This window comes from Aspergillus alliaceus (assembly GCF_009176365.1).
Source record: "Aspergillus alliaceus strain CBS 536.65 unplaced genomic scaffold BDW43scaffold_39, whole genome shotgun sequence".
In the NCBI taxonomy this organism is placed as follows: domain Eukaryota; kingdom Fungi; phylum Ascomycota; class Eurotiomycetes; order Eurotiales; family Aspergillaceae; genus Aspergillus; species Aspergillus alliaceus.
In genome coordinates, this window is record NW_022474722.1 from 152,599 (window position 1) to 175,548 (window position 22,950).

The 22,950-nt window shown below is 47.7% G+C and overlaps 9 protein-coding genes across 9 annotated transcripts; 6 read left to right on the top strand and 3 right to left on the bottom strand.

The window, feature by feature from the left end:
- Positions 1 to 1,422: 1,422 nt before the first annotated feature.
- On the top strand, positions 1,423 to 2,402 carry BDW43DRAFT_321062 (alpha/beta hydrolase; the record flags this gene model as incomplete). Its single annotated transcript, XM_032049247.1, has 2 exons — positions 1,423 to 1,539; positions 1,604 to 2,402. The coding sequence occupies 2 exons, from the start codon at positions 1,423 to 1,425 to the stop codon at positions 2,396 to 2,398; spliced, it is 912 nt and encodes a 303-aa protein (XP_031897649.1). The 3' UTR covers positions 2,399 to 2,402.
- A 1,141-nt stretch (positions 2,403 to 3,543) lies between these two features.
- On the top strand, positions 3,544 to 3,891 carry BDW43DRAFT_313621 (NADP-dependent oxidoreductase domain-containing protein; the record flags this gene model as incomplete). Its single annotated transcript, XM_032047647.1, has 2 exons — positions 3,544 to 3,627; positions 3,679 to 3,891. 2 exons carry the CDS (start codon positions 3,544 to 3,546, stop codon positions 3,889 to 3,891), a joined length of 297 nt encoding a protein of 98 aa, XP_031897650.1.
- A 1,971-nt stretch (positions 3,892 to 5,862) lies between these two features.
- BDW43DRAFT_148615 (uncharacterized protein) lies at positions 5,863 to 7,091 on the top strand. The gene is made up of 2 exons (XM_032038410.1): positions 5,863 to 5,971; positions 6,028 to 7,091. Exon 2 carries the CDS (start codon positions 6,090 to 6,092, stop codon positions 6,966 to 6,968), a length of 879 nt encoding a protein of 292 aa, XP_031897651.1. The 5' UTR covers positions 5,863 to 5,971; positions 6,028 to 6,089; the 3' UTR covers positions 6,969 to 7,091.
- Positions 7,092 to 7,687: 596 nt separating this feature from the next.
- On the top strand, positions 7,688 to 9,990 carry BDW43DRAFT_302139 (T6SS phospholipase effector Tle1-like catalytic domain-containing protein; the record flags this gene model as incomplete). The annotated part of the gene is made up of 3 exons (XM_032045192.1): positions 7,688 to 8,390; positions 8,468 to 9,455; positions 9,822 to 9,990. 3 exons carry the CDS (start codon positions 7,688 to 7,690, stop codon positions 9,988 to 9,990), a joined length of 1,860 nt encoding a protein of 619 aa, XP_031897652.1.
- A 1,222-nt stretch (positions 9,991 to 11,212) lies between these two features.
- BDW43DRAFT_313624 (uncharacterized protein) lies at positions 11,213 to 12,540 on the bottom strand (the record flags this gene model as incomplete). The annotated part of the gene is made up of 4 exons (XM_032047648.1): positions 11,213 to 11,440; positions 11,511 to 11,887; positions 11,983 to 12,279; positions 12,327 to 12,540. The coding sequence occupies 4 exons, from the start codon at positions 12,538 to 12,540 to the stop codon at positions 11,213 to 11,215; spliced, it is 1,116 nt and encodes a 371-aa protein (XP_031897653.1).
- Positions 12,541 to 13,686: 1,146 nt separating this feature from the next.
- Positions 13,687 to 15,158, top strand: BDW43DRAFT_313625 (uncharacterized protein; the record flags this gene model as incomplete). The annotated part of the gene is made up of 7 exons (XM_032047649.1): positions 13,687 to 13,787; positions 13,846 to 14,044; positions 14,103 to 14,129; positions 14,201 to 14,381; positions 14,515 to 14,720; positions 14,791 to 14,960; positions 15,011 to 15,158. The coding sequence occupies 7 exons, from the start codon at positions 13,687 to 13,689 to the stop codon at positions 15,156 to 15,158; spliced, it is 1,032 nt and encodes a 343-aa protein (XP_031897654.1).
- Positions 15,159 to 16,180: 1,022 nt separating this feature from the next.
- On the bottom strand, positions 16,181 to 18,000 carry BDW43DRAFT_284063 (Zn(II)2Cys6 transcription factor). The gene is made up of 3 exons (XM_032042812.1): positions 17,513 to 18,000; positions 16,982 to 17,447; positions 16,181 to 16,926 (listed from the first exon to the last, which is right to left on the bottom strand). The coding sequence occupies exons 1-3, from the start codon at positions 17,707 to 17,709 to the stop codon at positions 16,393 to 16,395; spliced, it is 1,197 nt and encodes a 398-aa protein (XP_031897655.1). The 5' UTR covers positions 17,710 to 18,000; the 3' UTR covers positions 16,181 to 16,392.
- A 275-nt stretch (positions 18,001 to 18,275) lies between these two features.
- BDW43DRAFT_284067 (uncharacterized protein) lies at positions 18,276 to 19,516 on the top strand. The gene is made up of 2 exons (XM_032042813.1): positions 18,276 to 18,403; positions 18,494 to 19,516. Exons 1-2 carry the CDS (start codon positions 18,328 to 18,330, stop codon positions 19,282 to 19,284), a joined length of 867 nt encoding a protein of 288 aa, XP_031897656.1. The 5' UTR covers positions 18,276 to 18,327; the 3' UTR covers positions 19,285 to 19,516.
- Positions 19,517 to 20,484: 968 nt separating this feature from the next.
- BDW43DRAFT_321064 (zinc-binding alcohol dehydrogenase family protein) lies at positions 20,485 to 21,651 on the bottom strand (the record flags this gene model as incomplete). The annotated part of the gene is made up of 6 exons (XM_032049248.1): positions 20,485 to 20,730; positions 20,798 to 20,943; positions 21,019 to 21,179; positions 21,230 to 21,348; positions 21,398 to 21,475; positions 21,526 to 21,651. 6 exons carry the CDS (start codon positions 21,649 to 21,651, stop codon positions 20,485 to 20,487), a joined length of 876 nt encoding a protein of 291 aa, XP_031897657.1.
- Between the last annotated feature and the right edge of the window lie 1,299 nt (positions 21,652 to 22,950).

Sequence of the window (22,950 nt, forward strand, 5' to 3'; positions counted from 1 at the left end):
CGCTACCTGGCAAATTGATCTCTCCGCTTCCGGGGGTATATGTGCATTTGTTATCTCGCACTTCCTATAATGAAAGGCTGCCTGTTTTCCATGGCCAGTATTTCTCCGGTCAGCCTGTGAGTGAGTATGGCGTACCAGCCGATTAAGGAGTTTGATTTGATGTACAGAAAAGGTTCTTCTGTCTCTTTATATCACGATTTATCGCCAGCCTCAAACATATCCTGTTAGGGTCATCCGCCCGCCAGGGGAGCAGCATGTAGGTCTTCATTGTTCTCGCGCCGTTGAAAGTATCTGGGGTGACAAAGGCATTAGGTCATTAGCATGTCCTTACCTACCTAGGATAGAGTCCTTCAAGATCAGAGTGCGCCATGGCTAGCTCCGATAGATAATATGTGTTTCGAGAAAAGGTCCATATCCCATTGGTTCATACCTAAGATATCAACTAAGATAGTTATCTGCAGCTTTGTGATTATGTAATCTATCAAAAAATCCTGCCATCAAGTAGTTGAGTGACTTCGTCTCAATGCGAATGCGGGCTCCTGCTGTGTATTCCTCAGGAGCACACCGAATAGAGCGGGAAAAGGCATGAACACCAAATGAATCCTCAGAAAACCACGTCCTAGGCTATAGCGTATATTGATAGTGACTCCCAGTACAGCTATAAATATACATATCATGGTGGAATGGCTTTAGTTTGCAAACCATGTATATAGTGCACAAAATAGATTAATTATATTTCCAAAGGCTCCCGATTGATCACAGTATATACTACAACTATGCACCTACCCTAATAGTCCATTTCACAAGGAATCAAGGATAGAGCACATAAGGGACTGACCACATCAAACTTAATGCCCTCCACGTATGGATGCTTCTATCATTGGTGACCGTTAATCTACTTTTCCGACTGAACTAACCATACTCCGCCACCAGCATACGACTACTCCGCTTAGAGCGCTTGATCATACCTAGGGTTATTTGAGTGTTATTACGGGAATTGCCCGGCGACTTAGTGGTAACACACTGCACGATCCGCCCGGATGCTGCCAGTTACGGTAAATGAACAAGGTTCCATGAACGGACAGTGACCTGGCCGAGATACCGAGCTCTACTTACCCTATTGACCGGACAATACAATAAATAAAAAACTAGGGAAATCTAGTATCGGTGTCTCGGCCAACCCGACGGTGATAATAGAGTTTGGTGTGCTTATCTCCGCAGTACAGCTGCGGGCACTCTATCCCACCAGCAACAATCCAGACAGGATGCCAGCACACGCAGATCTAAGCCGAGTCATTTCCAAGACAAGACAGCGAAACTATATAAAGTACCGAACGGTCTTCCAAGGTTAAGCCAAAGCACTTTATTCCACTGTCTCCTTATCAGATTCTGAATATAAAGAAATCGCCAACATTTTCCACCATGTCTGCTCTTCGTCAAGACATTGAATTCAAGACACTTGATGGTGTGATCTTACGAGGTTGGTTCTACAGCCCACGGCAGGATACAGCGCAGCCATGCATAATTATGGCAAGTGGTGTATGAAATCCCAATTTCCTTTGATCAAGGTAACCAGGCATTCGCTGATTATATATACTTCTAGCTGGGGGGGCTGAAAGAACAGTTTCTTCCAGATTTTGCAGAGCGTTTCCAAACTGCTGGTTACGGAGTTCTTGTATATGACCATCGCAATTTTGGCGCCAGCGATGGGTTGCCTCGCAAAGAATGTGATCCTACTCAGCAAGCGCGTGACTATTCTGATGCATTTGACTTTGCTGCGTCTTTGCCAGAGGTGGATCGGAGCCAAATTATCTTTTGGGGCTCAAGCATGTCAGGTTCGGCTGCTATATATGCTGCTGCCTTTGATAAGCGTATTAGAGCTGCTGTTTTTCAAGTTCCTTTTGTATCAGGGGAGGCTAAGAGTGAGCTTTTTTCCAAGCATCTTGCAGCTTTGTATGAGAACCGATGCAATATCAAAGCTGGGAAACCGGGCGCTGTACTACAGGTCTTTGCCCAAAACTCCAAGGATGCGAAAAGGCCGGACTGTACAGCCATGGTCAATGAACCTGGAATTATTCCATTCCTTGAGGAGCTGGAACGCCGCAATATTCACTGGGAAGGCGCGGTTACTGCCCAGACAATTCTCAATATCATCAGTTGCGAGCCAATGGCCTTTATCCATAGAATTGCCCCGACTCCATTCCTTATGGTAGTCTCAGACAATGATGTGGAGGCTGTCACCGCTGCTCAACTCAAGGCATACGCATCAGCGTACGAGCCCAAGCGCATTACTGTCCTACATGACGCAGATCATTTCAAACCTTACTTTGGCCCTACCTTTGAGGAAAACATCAATGCCCAACTAAACTTCCTCAATGAAGTTTTGGGGAAGAACTAGGAGACAGGCTCCTGACAAGATTAGTTTGTGATATATCTTGAGACTCTATATAGAGCTCACACTTTGAATCCTTATTCATTCTTGAAACTATCTAGAGCTTTCTGTCACGAACACCTAAATGCTTGCCGGCCGGATCATCCCACTGGCCAGTCCAATCAGGACCGCCAGCCAGGATCCCCAGCCAACAATATACATACCGCCCAGAGCTCCACTTAATCTGCAAATCCTTTGCTTTGTAGCTATCTGCAATAATGATACACAAATTTGTAGCAGCTAGACCTCGCCACTGCCCGTCCATGGGCAGCCCAGGAAACACCTTTTTTTTTTTTTTTGCTTCTTTGGCATAATTAAGATAGATAAATCACTCATTTAGCTCAATATATTAACGTGATCGGATACCGAGCGAGACGCCCCTAATCCCCGAGATTTTGCAACCATCAAAATCAAAATCTATCCTAGATTTCTATTCCACCATGGCATCAAAACAAGGTGATTTAACTGTTAAATTAGAAGATCGTATATCCCTTGCAGCCAAGGCATATCAAAATGGTCAATTTAAAGGCGTTCGAGCAGCAGCAGCAGCATATGATGTCCCACATTCCATTCTAGCCCATCGAATCAATGGCCGAAAAGCACGGGCTACTATACCAGCAAACAGCCAGAAGCTTAGCAGCCTAGAATGATCTTCGTTAAAGAAATGGATTCTGGATATGGATGAGCGTGGCCTACCTCCAGCACATGCTGCAGTACGCAGTATGGCAGATCTACTGATTTGGTGTTAACTTCGGCTAACTCCGCTCCAGGAAGCCCTAGTGTACCATACTTGGAGCAGTTAACAAAGTGATTCTGGACTATCCGGAGATAAGACAAGTCCTCTGTTATCCATTCTACTGTATTAGCGCGTCTTTCGACGGTGCTGGAGATCAAGCTTACCCAACCTCGCCCAAGGACCGGTACAGCGGATGTCTCGGTGAGTGGATGGTCGCCAACTGTTGCCCTAGACTTGGTGCGTTGGCATTGCTGGCAATTGGACCTATAAAGGTCAGGTCATCGCTAGCTCTGAGGAAGATATGGTATTTGTGTAAACATTTTTTTTCTTTCTTTCTTCGTTGGATAAATAACTCCGTGCATATTCCATAAACCTCATGTCGGAGTTCCTTACACCCGCTCCAGAGCCATCCACTGAGCTGGGTCGCTACCGCATCCTCTCATCGACCGCGGGGATCCGCGTGTGACCGCTCCAACTGGGCGCCTTGTCCATCGGAGACTCTTGGTCTCAGGTCCTGGGCTCAATGGACAAAGAGTCCTCGTTCAAACTGCTGGATGCCTTTGTCGAAGCCGGCGGCAATTTCATCGACACTGCAAACAATTACCAAGACGAACAATCAGAAGCATGGATAGGTGAATGGATGGCTTCTCGGAAAAATCGCGACCAACTTGTAATTGCCACCAAGTACACTGCAGACTACGAGAGAGAGAGGCTTATATTATAGAACTAACTTATAGACAGCCCTATATCATAGAAAGCTCTGCCTAAGGCATCGCTATCAAGCCTTTACCACACAAATATTTTGTACAACATGTTATTTCTGTTAATTAGCTATTTCTTCTTGTTTAACAGGCATACTTAGGTTAGAACAATCTATTCATCCCGTAACATTAATAAAATATTATTTATTTTATAAAAGTCTAAGAATATTAAAAGATATCTAATCTTACTAGATATAGCTAGTAACTTACTTTATATAGTTAGCTATTATTCTTAGCAGGTTTTCATAGTTTTTTTAGGCTAAATTTTTTTATTTTAAATAACCCTTGGGTGGTTTTCAGAGTTCTGACCCGGACCATAACCCACCCGGGTTGTACTATACTCAAAACCCGGCCCAACCCGCGGGCCTAACAAGTCTAGTCTTCTATTTGTAAGTACTTGCTTACTAAATATAAATTGACTGTAATATATTGATAAAAGGGTTGAAAGAAGCAGTATTAAAAGTAGAGACTATATATATAATAGCTACTCTTCTAGATCTATAATCAGAGCAATAAATTATCCTGGACAGCACAGTAAAAGATTTGGCGCAGTTAGAACAGGGATATAGAGAGTTAGTAACACACGATAATAGACAGTGTATATAGAGAATATTAGATAACTCTACATAAAGAGAAATCTGACAGTCCAAGCATAGCCATGTCTTGATATGAGATGGCACCTGTGATAGACAGTAAGCCAGGCAAAGATCTGGCTGGATAGTTATAGATATATAAAACTGACAACTGTAATTCAGACAGGATTAACAGGATAGTATTTTCTAATACTGAATCTCTAAGTGCCTAAGTCCGCAAGGTTGGAATAGTAAAGATAAGAAGGCAATATTTTGAAAAGGCACTTACAGAATCTAAATAGTAAATTAGTAGTTGCTAGTAAGAAAAAAGACATGTAATATATTAATTAAAGAGACAGTCCGCACACTGAGATTAACTTAATAGACCAGTTGTATCTGCGAGCGCTCAAAATATATATATAATAGAGCATCCCAGTAAAAGCATGTATGGTAATAACTTAGTCTGCATATAAGTATAAGAACTGCATTAGAGCCAAAACCGGAGCAATCATGATAACAAAACATGCAGATTAAGCCCTACAACCCTAAGCCAAGACAAGTCTTTCTCAAGAGAAGGTGAGCTAAGAGTAAATGAGAAGCGCGCGTGGCAGTTGATTTAGCCCATACCAATCGCACTTCTTTTGTGTACGTCCTCGCAGGCTCGTTTACTGGTGACGCGCGCTGCCGCACGCCGTAAGCCCTGAAACGATGAAAAGTGCTAACGCCCGCATTGTATCTCTCGATAGCATGATACAGGCATCTCAGCCGCCTAGGATCTAGAATAGCTTGTCGGCGGGAGCCTTACGAGACTGGAGAGCCCCGAGGTACTAGGCAACAACGCCCCGGAGAGAGATGCTTCCAGGGTTGTCATTCAGTTTCGGAAAATCGAACCCCATATTCTCCGGTAGGTCTCCATTAACTGTGAAAACTGTTGTTTCTTCTTGCTGAGTTTCGTCGTTTTGAATTTGCTGGGCGACTCTCCCTGACTGAGGAACGGGGGGAGGCGGCGGTGGAATGAACATTTCAGGCATTGGTTAGGGTTGATTGAATAGAGGGAGTGATAGAATTTTGAAGAAAAACACCGCTACCAAGGCGAGGGTAAGGGGAGACTCTGTTATATAAAATGTCTACACTCGCACAGATATAGCTTTGCTGCCTGAATCCATGCAAAGAAACCGAGGTCTTTTCCATCTGAGTTCTGCCTGGACCTCCTCTATGGTGGGGTTTAATGGCCACTCCACAACATCAGTCGAAGTTGTCTCGATCCATACCCATGGAAGTTCACAACGCTTCGTAGGCTAATAGTGCCCTTTTTAATTCGATATAGCGCTGTCTCGCCAAGGGAGCTCCCGAGTCATATGGCGTTTTATCTAGCGTCTCGTATTTCCCGCATTCCAGCAGAGCAGAACACGAGGTAGGCATCTGCGATTTGAATAGCTTATTATCTCATAGGTCGGATCCCAAATGCTTAGTAAGTAGGAGCATCTTCTATGTCGAATCAACACTTCCACTCACATCATCTGTCAGCATTGGGCGACTCGGATGGTGGTGTAGGTCCGCCGTTGCAACAATGAATCTAGGTATCAATAATGGTCTACCTCTCGTACATACCGAGCCCACGTCAAAATCTGGGTCAATCTACTCGGAAAACAAATATCACACAATCATATCTTCTCTCCCATCAAACCCAACAATCCCAATCCCCAAAACCCAAGCCCACAATGCCACCCAACCCAATCTACACCACATCCCCGCCCCCAAAAGACCACATCCACGATATCAAAGCCACATCCCCTAACCGACCCATCCCCCCCAAACCATCCTATGGTATCGACTCCCCCCTCGGCCTAGTCTCCTCCAATGTCCTAGCCCCATTCTATCTCTACGCCTCCCTAAAAGGCAAATTCGACACCTGGAACGCCCTCCTCTCCCAAATACCCCCGTCGACCCTCTCAAAACGAACCCTAGATTTAGGACCCGGCCGCGGCATAGTCCTTCTCAAAACTGCCTCCCTCAAGAAACAACTCCATGACCGGAGTGCCGGACCCGTGGAGCCGGCCTACGGCATCGATCTATTCATCAGGGGCGATCAGAGCGGGAATTCGCCGCTAGCGACGTATGATAATGCTGCTGCCTTGGGGGTTCGGGACTGGGTTGTTTTGCATACGGGGGACTTTGGACGGTTGCCGTTCGCGGATGGGGTGTTTGGCCTTGTGACGGGGAGTTTGTCGATTCATAATGCTAATAAGGAGGTGAGGAGAGATGCGGTTAGGGAGGCTGCGAGGGTGTTGGTGGGTGGTGGTGAGTTGGTTATTGTTGATTTGGCTGGGTATGTAGGGGAGTATGCTGGTTTTCTGGAGGAATTGGGGTGGAGGGAGATTGAGGTGGAATCTGGGGGGTTGAGGTTGATGTTTGGTGCGTGGCCTGGTCGTGTTTTGAAGGCGAGAAAACCCCGGATAGAGGTGTGATTTTTATTGGGACTTGATGGGGTGGAAAGTGGTATACCTTCGATCGACTTTTGGTTAACATGGTATGGGCCCTTGATTGAGAAGTGCTCGATATTTGCTAACTTTGGGATATTGAAACAAGGCGTTAGTCTTTTGGACTCGATTCTTTGGGGGGGGGGGAGGATTGCCATATGTCTTTCTGAGGTCTGAAGTTTGTTCAAAATATGAGAAAGAACAGGTGGTGGAAGGTTTGGACTGGTCACTAAGCTTTGATAAACCTTGCTCACAGGATAGCTGTCCAATCCGTTTTGAGGATGACTTCTGTAGGCATTATTGGCTATGAGAGGTGGCTGCGGTCATTCTATCATTTAACTGGCAAATGCCAAGCCACATCGGCGTCTCCGCAGCAGCTGAAGAATACGAGCACTCAGTGATAAGCTAAAAGTGAGACCGGAACTCAACAGCTTAGGCTGAAAAGTACAGATTTGGCTTCGCGTACGCGCGGACATGGAGTTTGGGTTAAGGCCACCATATACCTGGTCATTTCAGCCGACGAAGGTAACCGATAAAAAGATAATGTCCACCCAGGTTTGCGAGGAGAAGAGTACAATAAAAGACGGGGATGAAAGGAAAAGATAGTTTCAGCACCCTTTCCCTTTTTACTACCTTCTGCGTTCAAGAAAAAGGAAACAAAGTAGCCCAAAATAGGCGCCGAATCCGCCTCTGAGCCCCCCAAACTCATGCGCAAACGCATCATCATCTGTTGCGATGGCACCTGGCAATCCTCCGTCAATGGGAAGGACAATATCCCCTCTAACATAACCCGCCTCTGTCGTGCAATCAACAGCATCGGCATTGACAGCAAGGATCACAAGCCCTGGCAACAAATTGTCTGGTATGACTCGGGTGTGGGCACAACTTCGGCGGGAATGATGAGTACCGGTATTGAAGGAGCGTTGGGTGAAGGCCTAGAAGGGAACATCATCGAAGCATACAATTTCTGTGTCCTAAACTGGAACCCAGGCGACCAGGTTATGTGCTTTGGGTTCTCGCGCGGCGCGTACACAGCAAGGGCCATTGCAGGCCTGATTTCGGACATCGGGATCTGCTCCAAAACCGACATCGGGGATTTCCCTGAGCTGTGGAAGATGTACAAAAAGACTAAGCTGGGAGGCAGGTTTTATGGTAGTGATGCGTATTATGACTATCACGATGGGAAGCCGGCCGATCCGCAGCCTGAGGAGCAACCATGGGGGGAGATTGTATGGGAGTCTACTCCGAGGGGGCAGTGGGCTTCTACACCCGAGTCCAGGGAGGTTGAGGTTGTAGGTGTCTTTGATACGGTTGGCGCGCTGGGGTTCCCTGAGGTGCTGGGGTATCGGGTTCCTTCGTGGTTGACGTGGACAGATAAGCCCGAGTGGCATAATGTGGGACTTTCGCCGAGTAAGTACTTCTGTGTTATTATTCGGCACACAGTGATAAAATACAAAAGAAGGGCTGACCTCGAACCATTTTGACAGATATCAACAACGCCTTCCAAGCATTAGCTCTTGATGAGCACCGCCGAGCGTTTACACCAACAATCTTTTACGTTCCCACTATCGCACCAGCCTCCGACACGGAGATCAAAGAACAGAAGGAAGTTTTGCGCAAGGCATACCGAGAATGGAGTGAGCTTGTGACGAGCCATCGACCCGCCGTCGAGGATTTGCGGCGCGTAGCCAAGGTCCGCAATGAAGCAGCCCGGAAACTCCTAGAAATGGAGGATAGCAAGACAACACCTCCCAATCTCGTGCAGGTGTGGTTTCCAGGCTTCCACATCCATATTGGGGGCGGCTCCAAGGAGACGTTGAAGAATCAAGGGAACATGGAAGAGATGTCGAACATAGCCTTTTCATGGATGCTCGACCAAATCAAGGAGTACATCTCGATCAACGATGACACGCTGCGGTCGGAACAATGGATACGTCAAGACCGTCTAGACCGCTTCAACAATGCGCTTAAATGGCACAATGAATGCGTCGAGCGACGCAAGGCAGAATCGTGGGGGGAGTGGCTGAAGCGAAATGGTCAATGGGCCGTCTCATCGATTCGGCATCCCCTGACGCAGGCATACCGAGAGGAACGGAGTTATGGGTGGGGTACTGGTGACTTGCCTGATAGCTTCGGGGTCGCTTATGTGGCCAATGGTTCGAAGACGCGCACGCCGGGTCGCTATGCCCTCGGTAAGGATGATAAAAAGCTAGGCGAGACCTTCGAGTATATCCATCCCACGGTTGGATTCCGTGTGGATCAAACTGCAAAGCACTCTGACACGCGCAAGCATTATCGCCCAATCTGGTTGACTGGCGATCGGTATGATCGTCGACCAAAGAAGAGCGGCAAAGGATACGAATATTGGTTCAAATATAATGGCACGTCCAGTTATGAGGTGTTGCCTGAATGGCCAATAGCAGCACACGTCAAGTCTTACGAGCGGTTAGCGATTCAGGGGCCAGCTGCGTTTGAGTATGTGGACAGGTTGGATAAAGACCTCGACAATGGGTTCATAACTCCTCGTGGACGGCAAGATCATTTGCGGGGCCAGAATCAGGTTACAGCATCGGAATGGACTGCGGGTGTATGATAGCTCTGATACCTTCACTATGGGTATATTGGCCGGATCAAGTGAAGCGAGCGGTCCTTTTTGGGAGGGTCCATTACTCTTTAAGGACTGTCTATTATGATCCTCGACTATTAGTATGAAGCTACTCGGTATACCATTGTATTTCTTTTCGTGTACCTAATGCGTGCTTGCCCCAAGAATCAAATGTATATGAATCCAATATCGATCATAATCCTGACGAACTACAAATTCGATGCCACCTAATTTAGAGTGGTTCGTTTCAACCATGTCGCAAGGAGGATGAGTTTCTCGCGTCACGCCTACGACGGCTTCTTAGCCAACTTGAGATACGTAGGCGTCAGTTCGAACAACAAAAGCGGCGCAGGTCTTTGGATGAACAATGATTTTTGGCCTCAAATTATGTTGGATATTTGGTGAGAGAGGAGTAAATATATGCCCGCTTAGTTTTAAGTGACTAAACGACGCCGTTGTAAACATAGAAATATGAAAGTTGCCGTGACAAACATCCTGGCGAGCATCATAGCTGAAGCCGTAGAGAAACCAGACGATCTACGAACAAATTCCGTACAGACTTTAAGCAACTGATTTAGAAGTTATGCAAGTTCCTAATAGGCCTCTTGTTGTTTAGTGAGGAGTGGATATGGAGGTTGTTGGCACCTACAAAATCCACCCCACCTCACCTTCTTGTCGCATAGAAAACCGCTTTACTGGCTAGAACTAGATAGAACATAGAAGGGGAAAACAAAAACATACAACAGCCGGGATTCGCTGGTGGTCACCCACCCGACTACTAACCGGCCGTCTAGGCAGCATTAATCTTGTATCTACGCAGTCATAGCAAGATTAGTTAAACCATGTACCATCACTATCTTGCCAAATCTAAGAATCACAGCTGTATTGATTCTGGGCACAAATGTATCCAATGAAGAGACATTCCTTGGCTATGGGTTCACTTGTTAACAAAGACCAGGCTTCCAACCCTGCTATGCTGTTTTCAACTCCCTGTATCCCTGCAGCTTAGCTATCCCCGTTGCGCAGCATGACTTTGGGGTATAATCTCCACGCTCACCGCAATCGATATGGATAGACTACAGATATTATTAAGGTAAGAGGTGTGCTCGTCCTTCTCGTCTACTTCACTAAATGATAGATTAAGCTCCTCGGGAAACCTTCCTAAAGTTGTTCAAGGACTTCGGTCAGCCAGGGAATGTGCGATGGTAAGACTTTTTGTGAGGCTCTTTAGAGAGTGTGGTTCGAGATACCGCAGCTCATGCCGTCTGAGATACATGGACGGGCCGCGGACGGCGCAAAAGCCTCGGGTCCCTAAGCCAGATGTAAGTGTTCTCCGCTACGTTGCGTCTCTCAAGATAGATTGCATGCATTCTACATAAACGTAAAGATATTTTTGGTTCGTCAAAATTACAGCCAACTCTCAAGCTTCGAAAGTGAACATTTCGATGAAGAAGAGGACTATATTTGCCTGTTAATCGCATTTGAAAACATTTTCGTCAGTCCTCTATAGTACATAGTTGTGAGGGCACATGATATTGGTAAGCAAGGAAACCGGATCACAACCTTGTGTTCAGATCACTATAACGCCTGTAATGCTTGGGAACCTGCTCGATATCAATGATCGAGCTCACCACAAGCTAGGAGTAGCTCGACCGGCGGCGATCAAGTCAATAAGCGCTTGCGCATGGTCTAGTGGCAGAACAATCCGCTTCCCACGGTCAGGGCTTTCCCCCACAAGGATGCGATGGTATAGGAGCTTGGGCAGGAATCTGGTCGGCCAACGGAGCTCCCCGGGTGCTATTCTGTCCACCAGTGTAAACATCAGCGATGGCAATGCCTCCTTGCTGGCCGACGACTGCAATCAGGTTGCGGGGTACTCATCTATTAACCCGTTGACACGTCGCATTCGCCAAATCGAAACCAACGCAATCCAAAGCCCTGGTGACTCCATTCGGTTCAAGAGTAATGATCTGCGCAACGGGATCTGAAGTATTAAAGCTGATGGGCACAGTGGCTATCGAAGAAGCCAGTCCTAGTCGACTTGGGACCTGGTCAACCGAGTAGACGCGCTCAGCACCGCTAAGCATAGCGGAGTACGCCGCCATGAGGCCTACCGGCCCTGCCCCGAAGACGGCGACGGTAACACCTGGCTGGAATCCACTGTAGCTCAGCACCTGCCAGCCAGTGGAGAAAATGTCCGAAACCATTAAATAGTCAAGTTCCTTAGTTGCATTTCCAGTCCGACCGTTAAAAGGAATGGGGATAAGGCTCATATCCGCGAAAGGGACACGAGCGTACTCGGCTATAAGGACTATATCAGTGACTGACGCAAGGCTGGGATGTCGAAAGGGCTTCTAAAGTGTACCTTGCAGACCACCATAGTCAGGGAGCCGCTACCTAAAGAAAGCGGATGAGGTTGACTGTAATGGCCATCATGTGCATTATCTGGGATAATAAAATAGCCTCCAACCAGGAGAGATGGCACGGCACCGCCAACCTCCGAGACGTATCCAACCGCCTCATGGCCTAGGCCCCACGGCACGTTGGGAGGCCCCCAATAGCCATGGTAAAAATGCAAATCGGACCCACAGATTGCTGAGGTGGTGGTAAAATTGAAAGACGAACTCGACAGGTACGTGTTCTGCCCAACGATTCGGGAGACAACAGGTTTACGAATCGCGTTAAAGAAAGTTGCTAGCATCAACGGTACAATCCCATATACGCCACGCTGGCCAGATTACCGGCTAAACTAGAACTCTTCCAGGATCGCGCGCTGAGAAATTTCTTGGCATAAGTTGGAATCTGTCTCCGTGCGCTGGTCTCTAGCAACTGCCAGGATACCTGCAGGAATCGGTCGAAGAGGAGTCCCAGGGGCATGACCCTTGGCCCTGAGCGAAGATCGGCCGCTCTCCAGAAGCTCTGGATGGTGTGTTTGGATATGCTGCGCCAGAACATCGCTGAACAGAAAAACAGTGTCAGGGGATTTTCGTGGGAAGTGTGCATGGGATGCATGTACGTTCTGCTGTACTTGCGGTGGCACCCCTGGCATTTGAAGGGCTTTTCTCCGGTATCTATCTCGCGAGGTTGATTAGATTCCTCGGCGCTAGCCAGCGCTGAATGCTGCGCTCAACACATACGTGTTCTCTGATGGCGCTTCAGATGTTCTTTTTTCGTGAACATCCGGCCACAATAGGCGCACTGTCTTTCCTTCGCCTTGGCTCGCGGGCGGGGGTCGTCGGCAGGTATGTATTACCTGTAGGTGGCTTATCCGAGTCTCAATCAATAATTCATGGCCATGGCTAGATGTGAGGGCTCGCGACTTCAGGGCAGACAGCAGACGTCCTCGCTGCTCTCCAAATCAGCTGCCGAGGTCACCTGACCCGTGTAGGCTATTAGCCTATTACTACTATGCACAGGCCCTTCTAGTTACCAAATCACTATTACGAGAATAGGAGAAGAGATGGATATCTGCTATTGAGGGTTCGTAGTATGCTACCAGAGAATTCACGTAGCAAAGCCCGTCCGTTAACCAGTCTGCATTATGCTGTAGTCGTCAACCAAGCAAGTATATACGTGCACCGCCGACGTATGGTTGAGTGTCCGTCGGTGGAGATACAATCTAGTAGTATACAGAGTAGATAATCTCCAGACTCTCTAAGGTCTCCAAGTTCTCCAAGTTCTCCAGGTTCTTGGGGTACAAGCTGGACCCCCGTTGTGAAAGCGCTGTGTGGGTGTACTCCGTATTCCGGAGTGTAATGCCCCACTGGGGCTTGAGGGACGCGGAAACATTACCAAAGACAGCAGCAAAAACTTACAGCAGGAGGGAGCATGACTACGATGTTGGTAATGTCGTACAGACAGAGCAATTGTGAGCACGAATTGACAAGTGCCCAAGCCTGATGGGGCCCACAGTCCCCAGTTCTTACCCGCTCTTGCTGGTGCGACATACGTGTGGTGGTGGTATGGCTCTAGTCGCAAAGACGCCCTGTATAACTACATATGCTTGACATAACCGTATCGGAGTTGAGACTCATCAACACTTGGACACTCTAAACATTCCAAGGACTCAGATACTCTGGGGATCTCCCTTACGCTCAAACTATGTCGCCTCCAGTCTCAAAAGTTGCGTTTGTCACAGGATGCAACGGTGTCAGCGGGAATGCCATTGTCGAGCATTTGATCCGGCAGCCAAGGGAAGAATGGTGAGAGCCTAACCCAGTCCCTCGATACTTGCCCTCGATTGTCCTGACTCATCCCCAGGTCTCGGATTGTAATCACATCCAGGAGCCCTTTGAAGAACTACTGGCAGGACCCTCGGATTGATTTCGTGGCAATCGACTTCTTGGCTCCCCCGGAAGAGATCTCCCGCAGGATGACTGGCATGTGCGAAGATGTCACTCATGCTTACTCCACATCGTATACCCATACCGACGACTTCACGAAACTCAAGGACTTGAACGTGCCACTATGAGAACTTCTTAACTGCGATTGATAAAGTCGCTGGGTCAGCATTGCAGCGGGTTTGCTTGCAAACTGGCGGGAAGGTAAGTCTCCCTGCGCCTTCATGTGGGTCAGAAGAAGATGGGGGCTAAGGCGTGCATGTTTATTATGACAGAACTACGGAGTCCATTTGTGCCTAGTCGAGGTCCCAACATATGAGGAGATGCCGCGATATGAAGACCACGGTCTCAACTTTTACTACCTCCAGGAAGACTTCATGTTAAAGCTGCATGCTCAGCGCAATTGGTCGTGGAAAATCATCCGGCCTAACGGTATCGTTGGCTTTACCCCTTTCAGTGAGTGCTCTTTGTGTTCCTTTCTGATATCTCGGTTTTCGCGGGCATCGCGGATTATACGCCCTGGCGGCTGTGCCTAGAAAATGGCATGTCTGAGGCCATCACCCTAGCCCTCTACATGTTAATTTGCAAGGAACTCGGAAGATTCCTAAATTTCCTGGAAACAAGTACTTTTATGAGGCTGTCGACGACAGCTCGTTTGCTGGTGGCATTGCCGACATGAGCCTCTGGGCAACGACGAACGACCACACGAAGAACGAAGCGTTTAATCCTACAAACGGCGACAACTACGTGTGGAAGTACTCTTTCCGCAAGGTCGGACGGTACTTTGGCATTGAGGTATGTATCGACAGTCTCGCGCCAAAAGAAGGGCAGAATAGCCAGGCAGTCAAACGTAAGGAGTACTTAGATCCCCGAACAAACTCACTGGCCGGAACACAGAGAAAGAAAAGGAATAGTACACAGCTTTCACATGGGCAGGTGGGCGGAAGACAAAAGGGTTGTCTGGGAGAGGATATGTGACAAGTACGGCAGGTCGAAGGAAGCCTTTGACTGGGGCACTTGGGCATTCTTCGACTGGTTCGTTGGAAAGCGTGGCCCACAGTCTCATCTATTAATAAGGCGCGCAGGACGGGCTGGAAGAGGAAGGATGACACGTATCAGACCTATATTGACACTTTCAAGTCGTTTGAGAATGCTGGGGTTTTGCCTCCCAACCGCGTCCTTTACCAGAATACGAAGGCCATGGTGGATGGCAAACGAGATAGGACTGAATAGAGTTCATCTTAACCATTCCAGCAAGATTAAGCCGTTGAATGGGCGTCTGCAACTTCGAGAGTATTGTACTTTATACTTAGCAAGCTCGGCATATCACAGTTTAGAAGCTTGATAACCCAGCATGATAAACAAGAAGTGCCGATAAATACAGAACATATTCTTGATATAGCGCAATATGGAGCCTTATATGATGACCGATATGTCGTGTTGTGAAGTGTAAATCAATACACGTAGAAGACACTCCTCCAAACACATTACATTACAGTATCTAATCTAGATCTCAGGCGATACGGTTATTTGACTTAGATGGCTTAAAGCTGACTATATTGATTGGTTGTACGGTGAGTTCACTCGCCTCTCTGCTTCTGAGAGCGTATCACATACAATACAGTAGAAACATGCAACGACAAATCTCCCTTATTTCTTGCCGCCCGGTATGATCAAGCCAATATTTTTTACACTGTTTCTAGATTGTGGTACACATGTAGACGTCAACCGCACATATGGCTGGAGACGTTCCACAACACTGCTCAACATAAAAGCGCTAATATACTTGAATATCTCCCATAAAAAGGTATACGTATAATCAGTAAAAAGAGATATGTAGGATAAAACAGCCCTTCAAAGCTAGGTACTATATTACTAAGTATTATTCTCTTATGTCCTGTTATAACGTGAGATATTGAAAGTACTAGTTCATGTAGAAGTGAAGCCCGTCAATTCTAGGTAAGATAACATATACAATACAATGTTCATACAGGTTGCCCGAAGGTATCCTGCCAATCCCCGACGTTGCTATACCATGCGCAACACAAGCAGGACCAGGAATCAAATAGCTGTTAAAGAGAAAGGAACGGGTAGCTCAGCAGACGCCGAGTGAAGACGTGATCCAAAGACCCGGACTGACACCAATTATTGGGATTCGGTTTAGGGAAGATCAACTGGAAGAGTAGCTGCTACAGAGTATTACAAGTTATATCTCTGTTATTCACGTATTAGAAAAGAGAGAACCCCCAACAGTTGCTCAATTTAATGTACCCTGGGCCCAGCGACCAGAACACCCATTTCCAAAATACTTCATCGTATGGCTGAATTTACGGATTCAAGAATCTAAAATTACTACCTCGATGGTACATCATTGTATCCTTGCCGGCCTCCCACCTGGCCTCCCACTAGTATGCAACCAGCGGCCGGTTCATCGGTTCAACGATGATCACCACAATCCATAAAGAAACTATAAGGCAAGGAACTCTAACATGTTTGCGAACTTCGAAATCCACTTCTCCCGAAGCTCGTTGTTCAAGGAAACCGCATTCTGCTCTTTCGCATTAGCTTCCCACTCATCTCTTTCAATGGAATTCCACAACGGATCATTGCTTGGCAGAGGGAACTGAAGTTCGCTGGCAGGTAGTAAAGGCTTGTCTCCTGGTCCTGTGCTGCTCAATTTCCCACAAAGCTTATACAGTGATATACTGTATCGCTTGAACTCTTCAACGCCCAGCCAGACAAAAGAGGGCAGGTCAGCTTCCTTATACCTGGCGAGCATATTCGGATAGGAGAACATGCCGAGTCTTCGACAGCTCTCAACAAGTGATTTGAGTAATGTTAAATCCTCAGCCGAAATAGATGCTTTCAGGTCGAGGTTGACAACACCTCCGCTTCTCGTGAGAACAGAGAAAATAATATGTAGTAGGATAGCCTGATATGTCGCTATTGGCCAGAAGCAGTTGCTGCAGGCCCCCTCTACTTCTGAGGCGTCCCATTTTTCCTGTGACTTGCACGTCAGCAAATTGGGTACATTACAGGTCAATGATCTGACGTACCCGTTGACCTCGGATAGCACTATCGAGTTTCTCATGAAGCTCCACTGCTGCAGACTGTGCAGACGATTCCTTCGATGTCCACATACCTATAGCCACCATTGATTGTAGAAGTAGCGGGGTTTCTTGGTGTAGATTGAATGTCCCTTTATGGATGAAAGGCCAACGGGGGTGGAATACCTCAAAGTAATGGTCAACGTACTGCTTCCTCTTCCCCCAATAAAATTCTGGAGACCGTTCGTGGCTCGGAGATGATGGAAGTGGAGTCCGGTTTCTGGAATGTTGCTGTTCTGCTATACCACCCTTATCTTGAAAAGAACATGGAATGTTGCGACGGACACACTCTTCACATGGCACGCCCCCTTCGCACCGACTTTTGCCGGTATGACAACCCGCGCAAGCTCGGCGCGCGCGGCCTAGTGGCTCGGTTGTTTTGTGCTGCCTTTGAACATGGCGTCGAAGTGTATCACTAATTGCAACGTTCTATAGTCAGGTCTGGTGCTGAAAAAAAGGTAAGTGTAAGCACGTAGGTACCTTCGTCTATATTGGGAACCGCAGATGGAACAGACAAAGGCCTGCAACTGGGCGTGGTTTGATGCTTCATGGCGTTTTAAATGCTCCTTGCGCCGGTACCTCGCATTGCAGCCAGGAAATTGACACCAGAACGTGTCGTACACGAAAGGATCCGAGAGTCTCTGAAAGAACTCGATTTCGCTGCCGGACTCTTCCATCAGTAAGGCGGCTCTAGCAACCAGCGCTCCTTCAGAAATGACCTGGCAAAGGAGAGGAGTGGGTCTTGCTTCGGTTTGCGCGGGTGTTCGAATGGGTGGCCTTCTCCCACCGGCCTCCCACCGCCACCATCGACGCCCCACTCAGCCGTGAAGTTACCGGTGATGATGCGAATAATTCCCGTATCTCGCAACAGCCTTAATCATATGCAGCTCAAATGATCAATAGGGTCTTTATAGCATGGTGGTCGTAAGATCTTGTATTCCGTCCTTTTCCTAGGAAGCGAGCATCGGCTGGTACTTCGTAATGTCGGGTATCTTCAAGGTTAACGTGTTTGGATTGCTTTAGGTTTGATGTGGGGCGTCAAATGAACAAATGGAACCCTAACTCACAAGGTTGGAGCCAGATAGATTAGTGTTCCGACGACAGTTGTGCTTAGAAATGTAGTTAACTATCACTAGATTGCTTTCTAATCGGCATTAAGCCACATTAGAGGAGCTGAATAAGTATATATATCTCGAGGGGAGGTCATGGCTGACCTGTTGACAGTGCTATTATACGAATACCTGATAGCTTTTCCTTTTACCTTGGCTGTGTTGTAGCACCTACGTTCTTGAAAAATGCCTGCTTTCAATTTCTCGACGACTGGGTCCGAAGTAGTTGCTGCATTGCCAGATCGAGTCACTGGGAAGACATGTAAGTATATCTTCCTGCGAACAGCAGAATTCCCTCTATAATTGGAACGGGGTTTTGCTCGATTCTATGCTGTTGCTGAGAGGCTATTAGTTGTTATCACTGGAGCGAGCCATGGAGGGCTTGGAGCCCAGACAGCCCTTTGCCTAGCAGCCGCCAATCCTGCTGAGATCATCCTTCTCGGGCGCTCCGAAGAGAAAGTCACCCCAGTCATGAAGGAGATCAGCAAGACCAGCCCCTCCACCATTGTTCGGTTTATCAAAATCGACCTCATGTCTTGTGCATCGGTGCGCGCCGCGGCAGCAGAGATTAATGTGTCCGTCTCGAAGATCGACGTCCTCATTAATAACGCAGGCATTATGGGTGTCAAATTTTCTCTGACTGCTGAGAACGTGGAAAGCCAACTGGGTGCGAATCACATTGGTCATTTCCTGCTCACGAACCTCCTTGTTCCGAAACTTGAAGCTTCTGGTGGTGGCGCTCGGATCGTGAATGTATCCAGTACCATGTACCAGCTTAGTCCAGTTATGTTCGACAACTACAACTTCTCCAACGGCAAGACCTACGACGCTTGGGTAGCTTACGGGCAGTCCAAGACAGCAAACATTTTGTTCGCTGTTGCATTGGCCGGAAAACTGGAGGAGAAGAAAATAAAGTCCTATTCATTGCACCCGGGACTCGTACAGACAGCGGGTCTATCCGAAGTAGATCCAGCAGCATGGCCAATTGTGGGATCCATGTTTGAAAGCAAGAAGCTGGAGTTGCCGAAAGCAAAGGACATGGAGCAGGGCTGCGCAACTACTCTCGCAGCGGCCCTGGACCCTGCGCTTGACAGTAAGTGTTTTAGTATCGGCTGTGTACCAAGTAGAAAGTGGGCTAACTAGTTAACGAAGATGAATCAGGGTCATTTCTTAGCGACTGTAATCCAGAAAAGGTTTTGGATTATGCCTCTGACGTCTCCAATGCAGAGAAATTGTGGACTCTGAGTGAGGAAATTGTCGGAGAAAAATTCCGCTACTAAAACACCTCTTCTGTTTTGCTTCCAAGTGATTTAACGTGGCTCCGAATACATTGCCTAACTTGCCTTCTTCGGTAACTAGCAATGTTGAGGTGTACTTATTGGAATATATCCTATATCCGTAAGACTTATCCTGCTTTCCAACAGTACCAACGTAGAATTAGTGACTATCAACCTAAGACAGCGGCCAAACAGAAGCTGCTAGCACCGTCAGGGTCATGATTATCCATGTATGCTTGACCCGTCTTCTATTGTAAAGTAAGTAATCCGCCGGTATTCTCTGCGAATCAACCTCTCCAAGGTCTATTGATCAATCTGACTCAGCTCTTCCGACGAGGCCAAGCACCGCTGAACGCAGTGTGATTACTCTACAAGAAAGCATTCCTCGCTACAGAGGGTGGGGACGCGGTCGCCGTGCCGAAGAGGCTCTTCCGCAGCGGGCCATGAGCATGAGACATGCCGCAAAGAAAACCTGGCGGTAGGAGGCGTCTGAAAAGGTCTTCGATTGCTGTAGTTTGGGGGCGACTTTGTTGGATGTGAGGTATGCCGGTCGACCTGAACCTAGAGGTTGGTTAGTGAAGAAAAGGGGCTATGTCTTGCAATAGCTCCCATCGAGTTCAGCCCAGTCTAGATTGCGCTGTCAGGTGCAACGATGGGTGTACAACGGAGGCAATTCCGATTTTAGACTAGTTAGAGAAGGGGGAGCCTGGGGTGGTGATGCGTGGTAATAGTCTTAATCTAGAGAATACATTCCTAAGCGATGCACATACTATTTGAATAGCCAACGCTTGCATTGAAGATATTCGTCAATTATGGTGTTGCGTACCGTATATCGGGCTGCGAGGTCGGCACGACAACTAGGTCTCAACGGCCGCGTTTCCCACGGTGCAATATGAGTATTGTTATTATTATTATTATTAGCATTATTATTATTGTAGGGTATAGTGGTTTGATATTACATCGACAACTACTGAAGTCCCGATTTGGCAAATGGGCCTAAAATCCGTGGCCAGCTGAACAGCCCAGTGATGATTGAATACTTATCAGGACCTGAGTATAATCGGCACTAAGCAACCCCTGGTGTGTCTGCAATTCGGAAAATATACTTGACAGCGCTTGCTTTTCCGGCCTTCAAGTCCCTTAGCGCCTCTTCGACACCTTCAAGGCCCCGTGGTCTGACCTGGAAAGGATGACCCAAGAGACTGCCCATACTCAACGCTCTCGTAAAATACCTGGAGAAAACAAAACCAAGCTCCTCATTGTTCTCAAATTCGGGGTGCTTGTGTACCGACCCTACTATTGTGATAGATTTCTTCGCAGGAAAGACGTCTAGGTCGTTAGGTAGCAAGAAATCAATCAATCTTCCCGCCCGGAGCGACAAGTTGCCTCAAGATATCTGCGCTTTGGCGAATGATAATAGCATCAAGCGCATGCTGCACATTAGAGTGACCTCCTCGTTCAAGACTGCGTCTGATCTTTTGGACCATTGTCTCCACACCTTCGCGATGGTCGATCACGACATCTCCTTTGCTTTGGTCCAGCAAGCCCTAGATATAATGCGAGCCTTGTCCTGCAATAGCAATAATAGGGTGTATATTACCGTTGCATGCCATTTTTATAGCAAAAGAGCCGACAGCAGTGCTTGTGCCATAGACGATGAATGGGATCGGTTCTATGCAGGCGCCCATGGAGGTGGGAAGCGGTGGTGCGCATATCAGGAAACAGCAGCAGTCAAGGCAGCAAGTGGGATAGTCGCGGCTTCTATTAATCGTGATCAGATATGGACCAGCCCAGGAATATCAATTTTTAACGCACCTTCGAATGAAATGTGCGCTGGCAAATGGAAAGTTGTGTGACTCCATGCAACAGCGTACTCAGCATACGAGCCACCAGGACACCTTCCATGAAAGGCTGCAACGCGATCGCTCCGCTTGCCAAATCGTAAGCTTGTGCTATGCCGGCGAATGTAGACGACTCACTTTGAATTCAACCACATTAGACCCGACCTTTTCAATGACTCCAGCAATATCGTCCCCTTGGCTCACTCCTTTTCTAATCTCGGGGACATGCCGGGAATGGTATCCCCAGAAGCTGCAAGGTCCGGGACCTTCCAGTCTTTTGGATTGGACCCAGATACGACCACTTTGATGAGCACCTGGTCATCGTTCGGCTCAGGGATCGGGCTATCCACGAACTTCACAGTCGGCCCTGCCAGATTGATGACCTCTTTCATGATTCTTTCTGGTTACTGTATGGTCGGAGTACAGGAAGATGGAGTACAGATAAAGAGTAAAAATGCAGGATAATGTCGATCGTGATACCAACTTAGTAGTGTAAATATGATAACTTGATTATAACTCTACATCCTACCGTACTCCCGCAAAGTCTAGTCGAATAGATGCCACCTTTGTCTTGGCACTGCCAGGGTGACTTCGAATAGCAGATTCATAATCAAGGCCAGTAAAGGTGTGGGATAACCGGCGGGATGCCGGTGGGATACCGGTGGTGGGAGACCTAGTAGAACCTTCGAGACCTTAAGCAGTAATGGAGCAATCCCGTAGTCTCGATTGTTTACAAAGGACCAAGCGTGCGCCCTATTCTAACTACAGGTTACAACAGGCTGGAGAGCAATGTACTCCGAGGTTTTCGAATCCTTCCTGTGTGCATTGATCAGCAGCTGGCGTCGAAAACAGCAACTATCAAGCCAGGTGCACGGAAATATGCTGCTGGCTTGGAACCGGGTCTGGAAGAACGGAACCTCCCCAGTACCTAGGTACTTTTATCGTAGCCCGTATAGCACTCCATCCATACGATTAGTTGTAGAGCCCTCGGGCAAAAGGCTTCAGGTGTCATGTCTCAGACATCGCATTCGCCGCGGGACGGCTAGTATGGGTGTCAGCAAATAAGATTCTTCCCTGAATGGACCGTATTCTCTTCTCGAGACGAGTTAATTCCAGATGGCCTTAGATTGCCCCTGATTCCGGAGGCGCTGTTTCATCCAGTACATCCGGGCCCGGCAATGAGGAAAGTTAACTTTGATTTAATAAAACTTAAGGATTTATCGGACAAGTGGAACGCGAGACGAAGTCATGCTCTTGGTATATAAAATGCTGGCTGAGAATTATATAACCAGGTTAAAGGAGAGGGAACATGTTCCAGATGAATTCAGTTTTCATTTTGCGCCTGGGCCTTGGTTCTCGAACAAGTTTCGAACCCAATTTATCGATCATGAAGACCTATATGTTGCTCGTGGCAACGGTCCTCACCCTCTTACCTTAGGCTCATGGTGCTGCCCCTGCCCCGACTGTCACTATAGCCTCGCCTGCGGCTACGATAGTCGGATTAGCTGGCCAGGTCGAACAATTTCCTGGCATCCCCTTCGCTAAGCCTCCGGGTGGGAATCTCCACTTCAAGCCCCCGGTGCCCTTAACCGAGCCCTATGGTGTCTACGAAGCTACAAAAAACAAAAACATTTGCCCCCAATTCATCGCCAACACGACGGACGCAAATTCCCTTCTCCCTCAGTTCATCG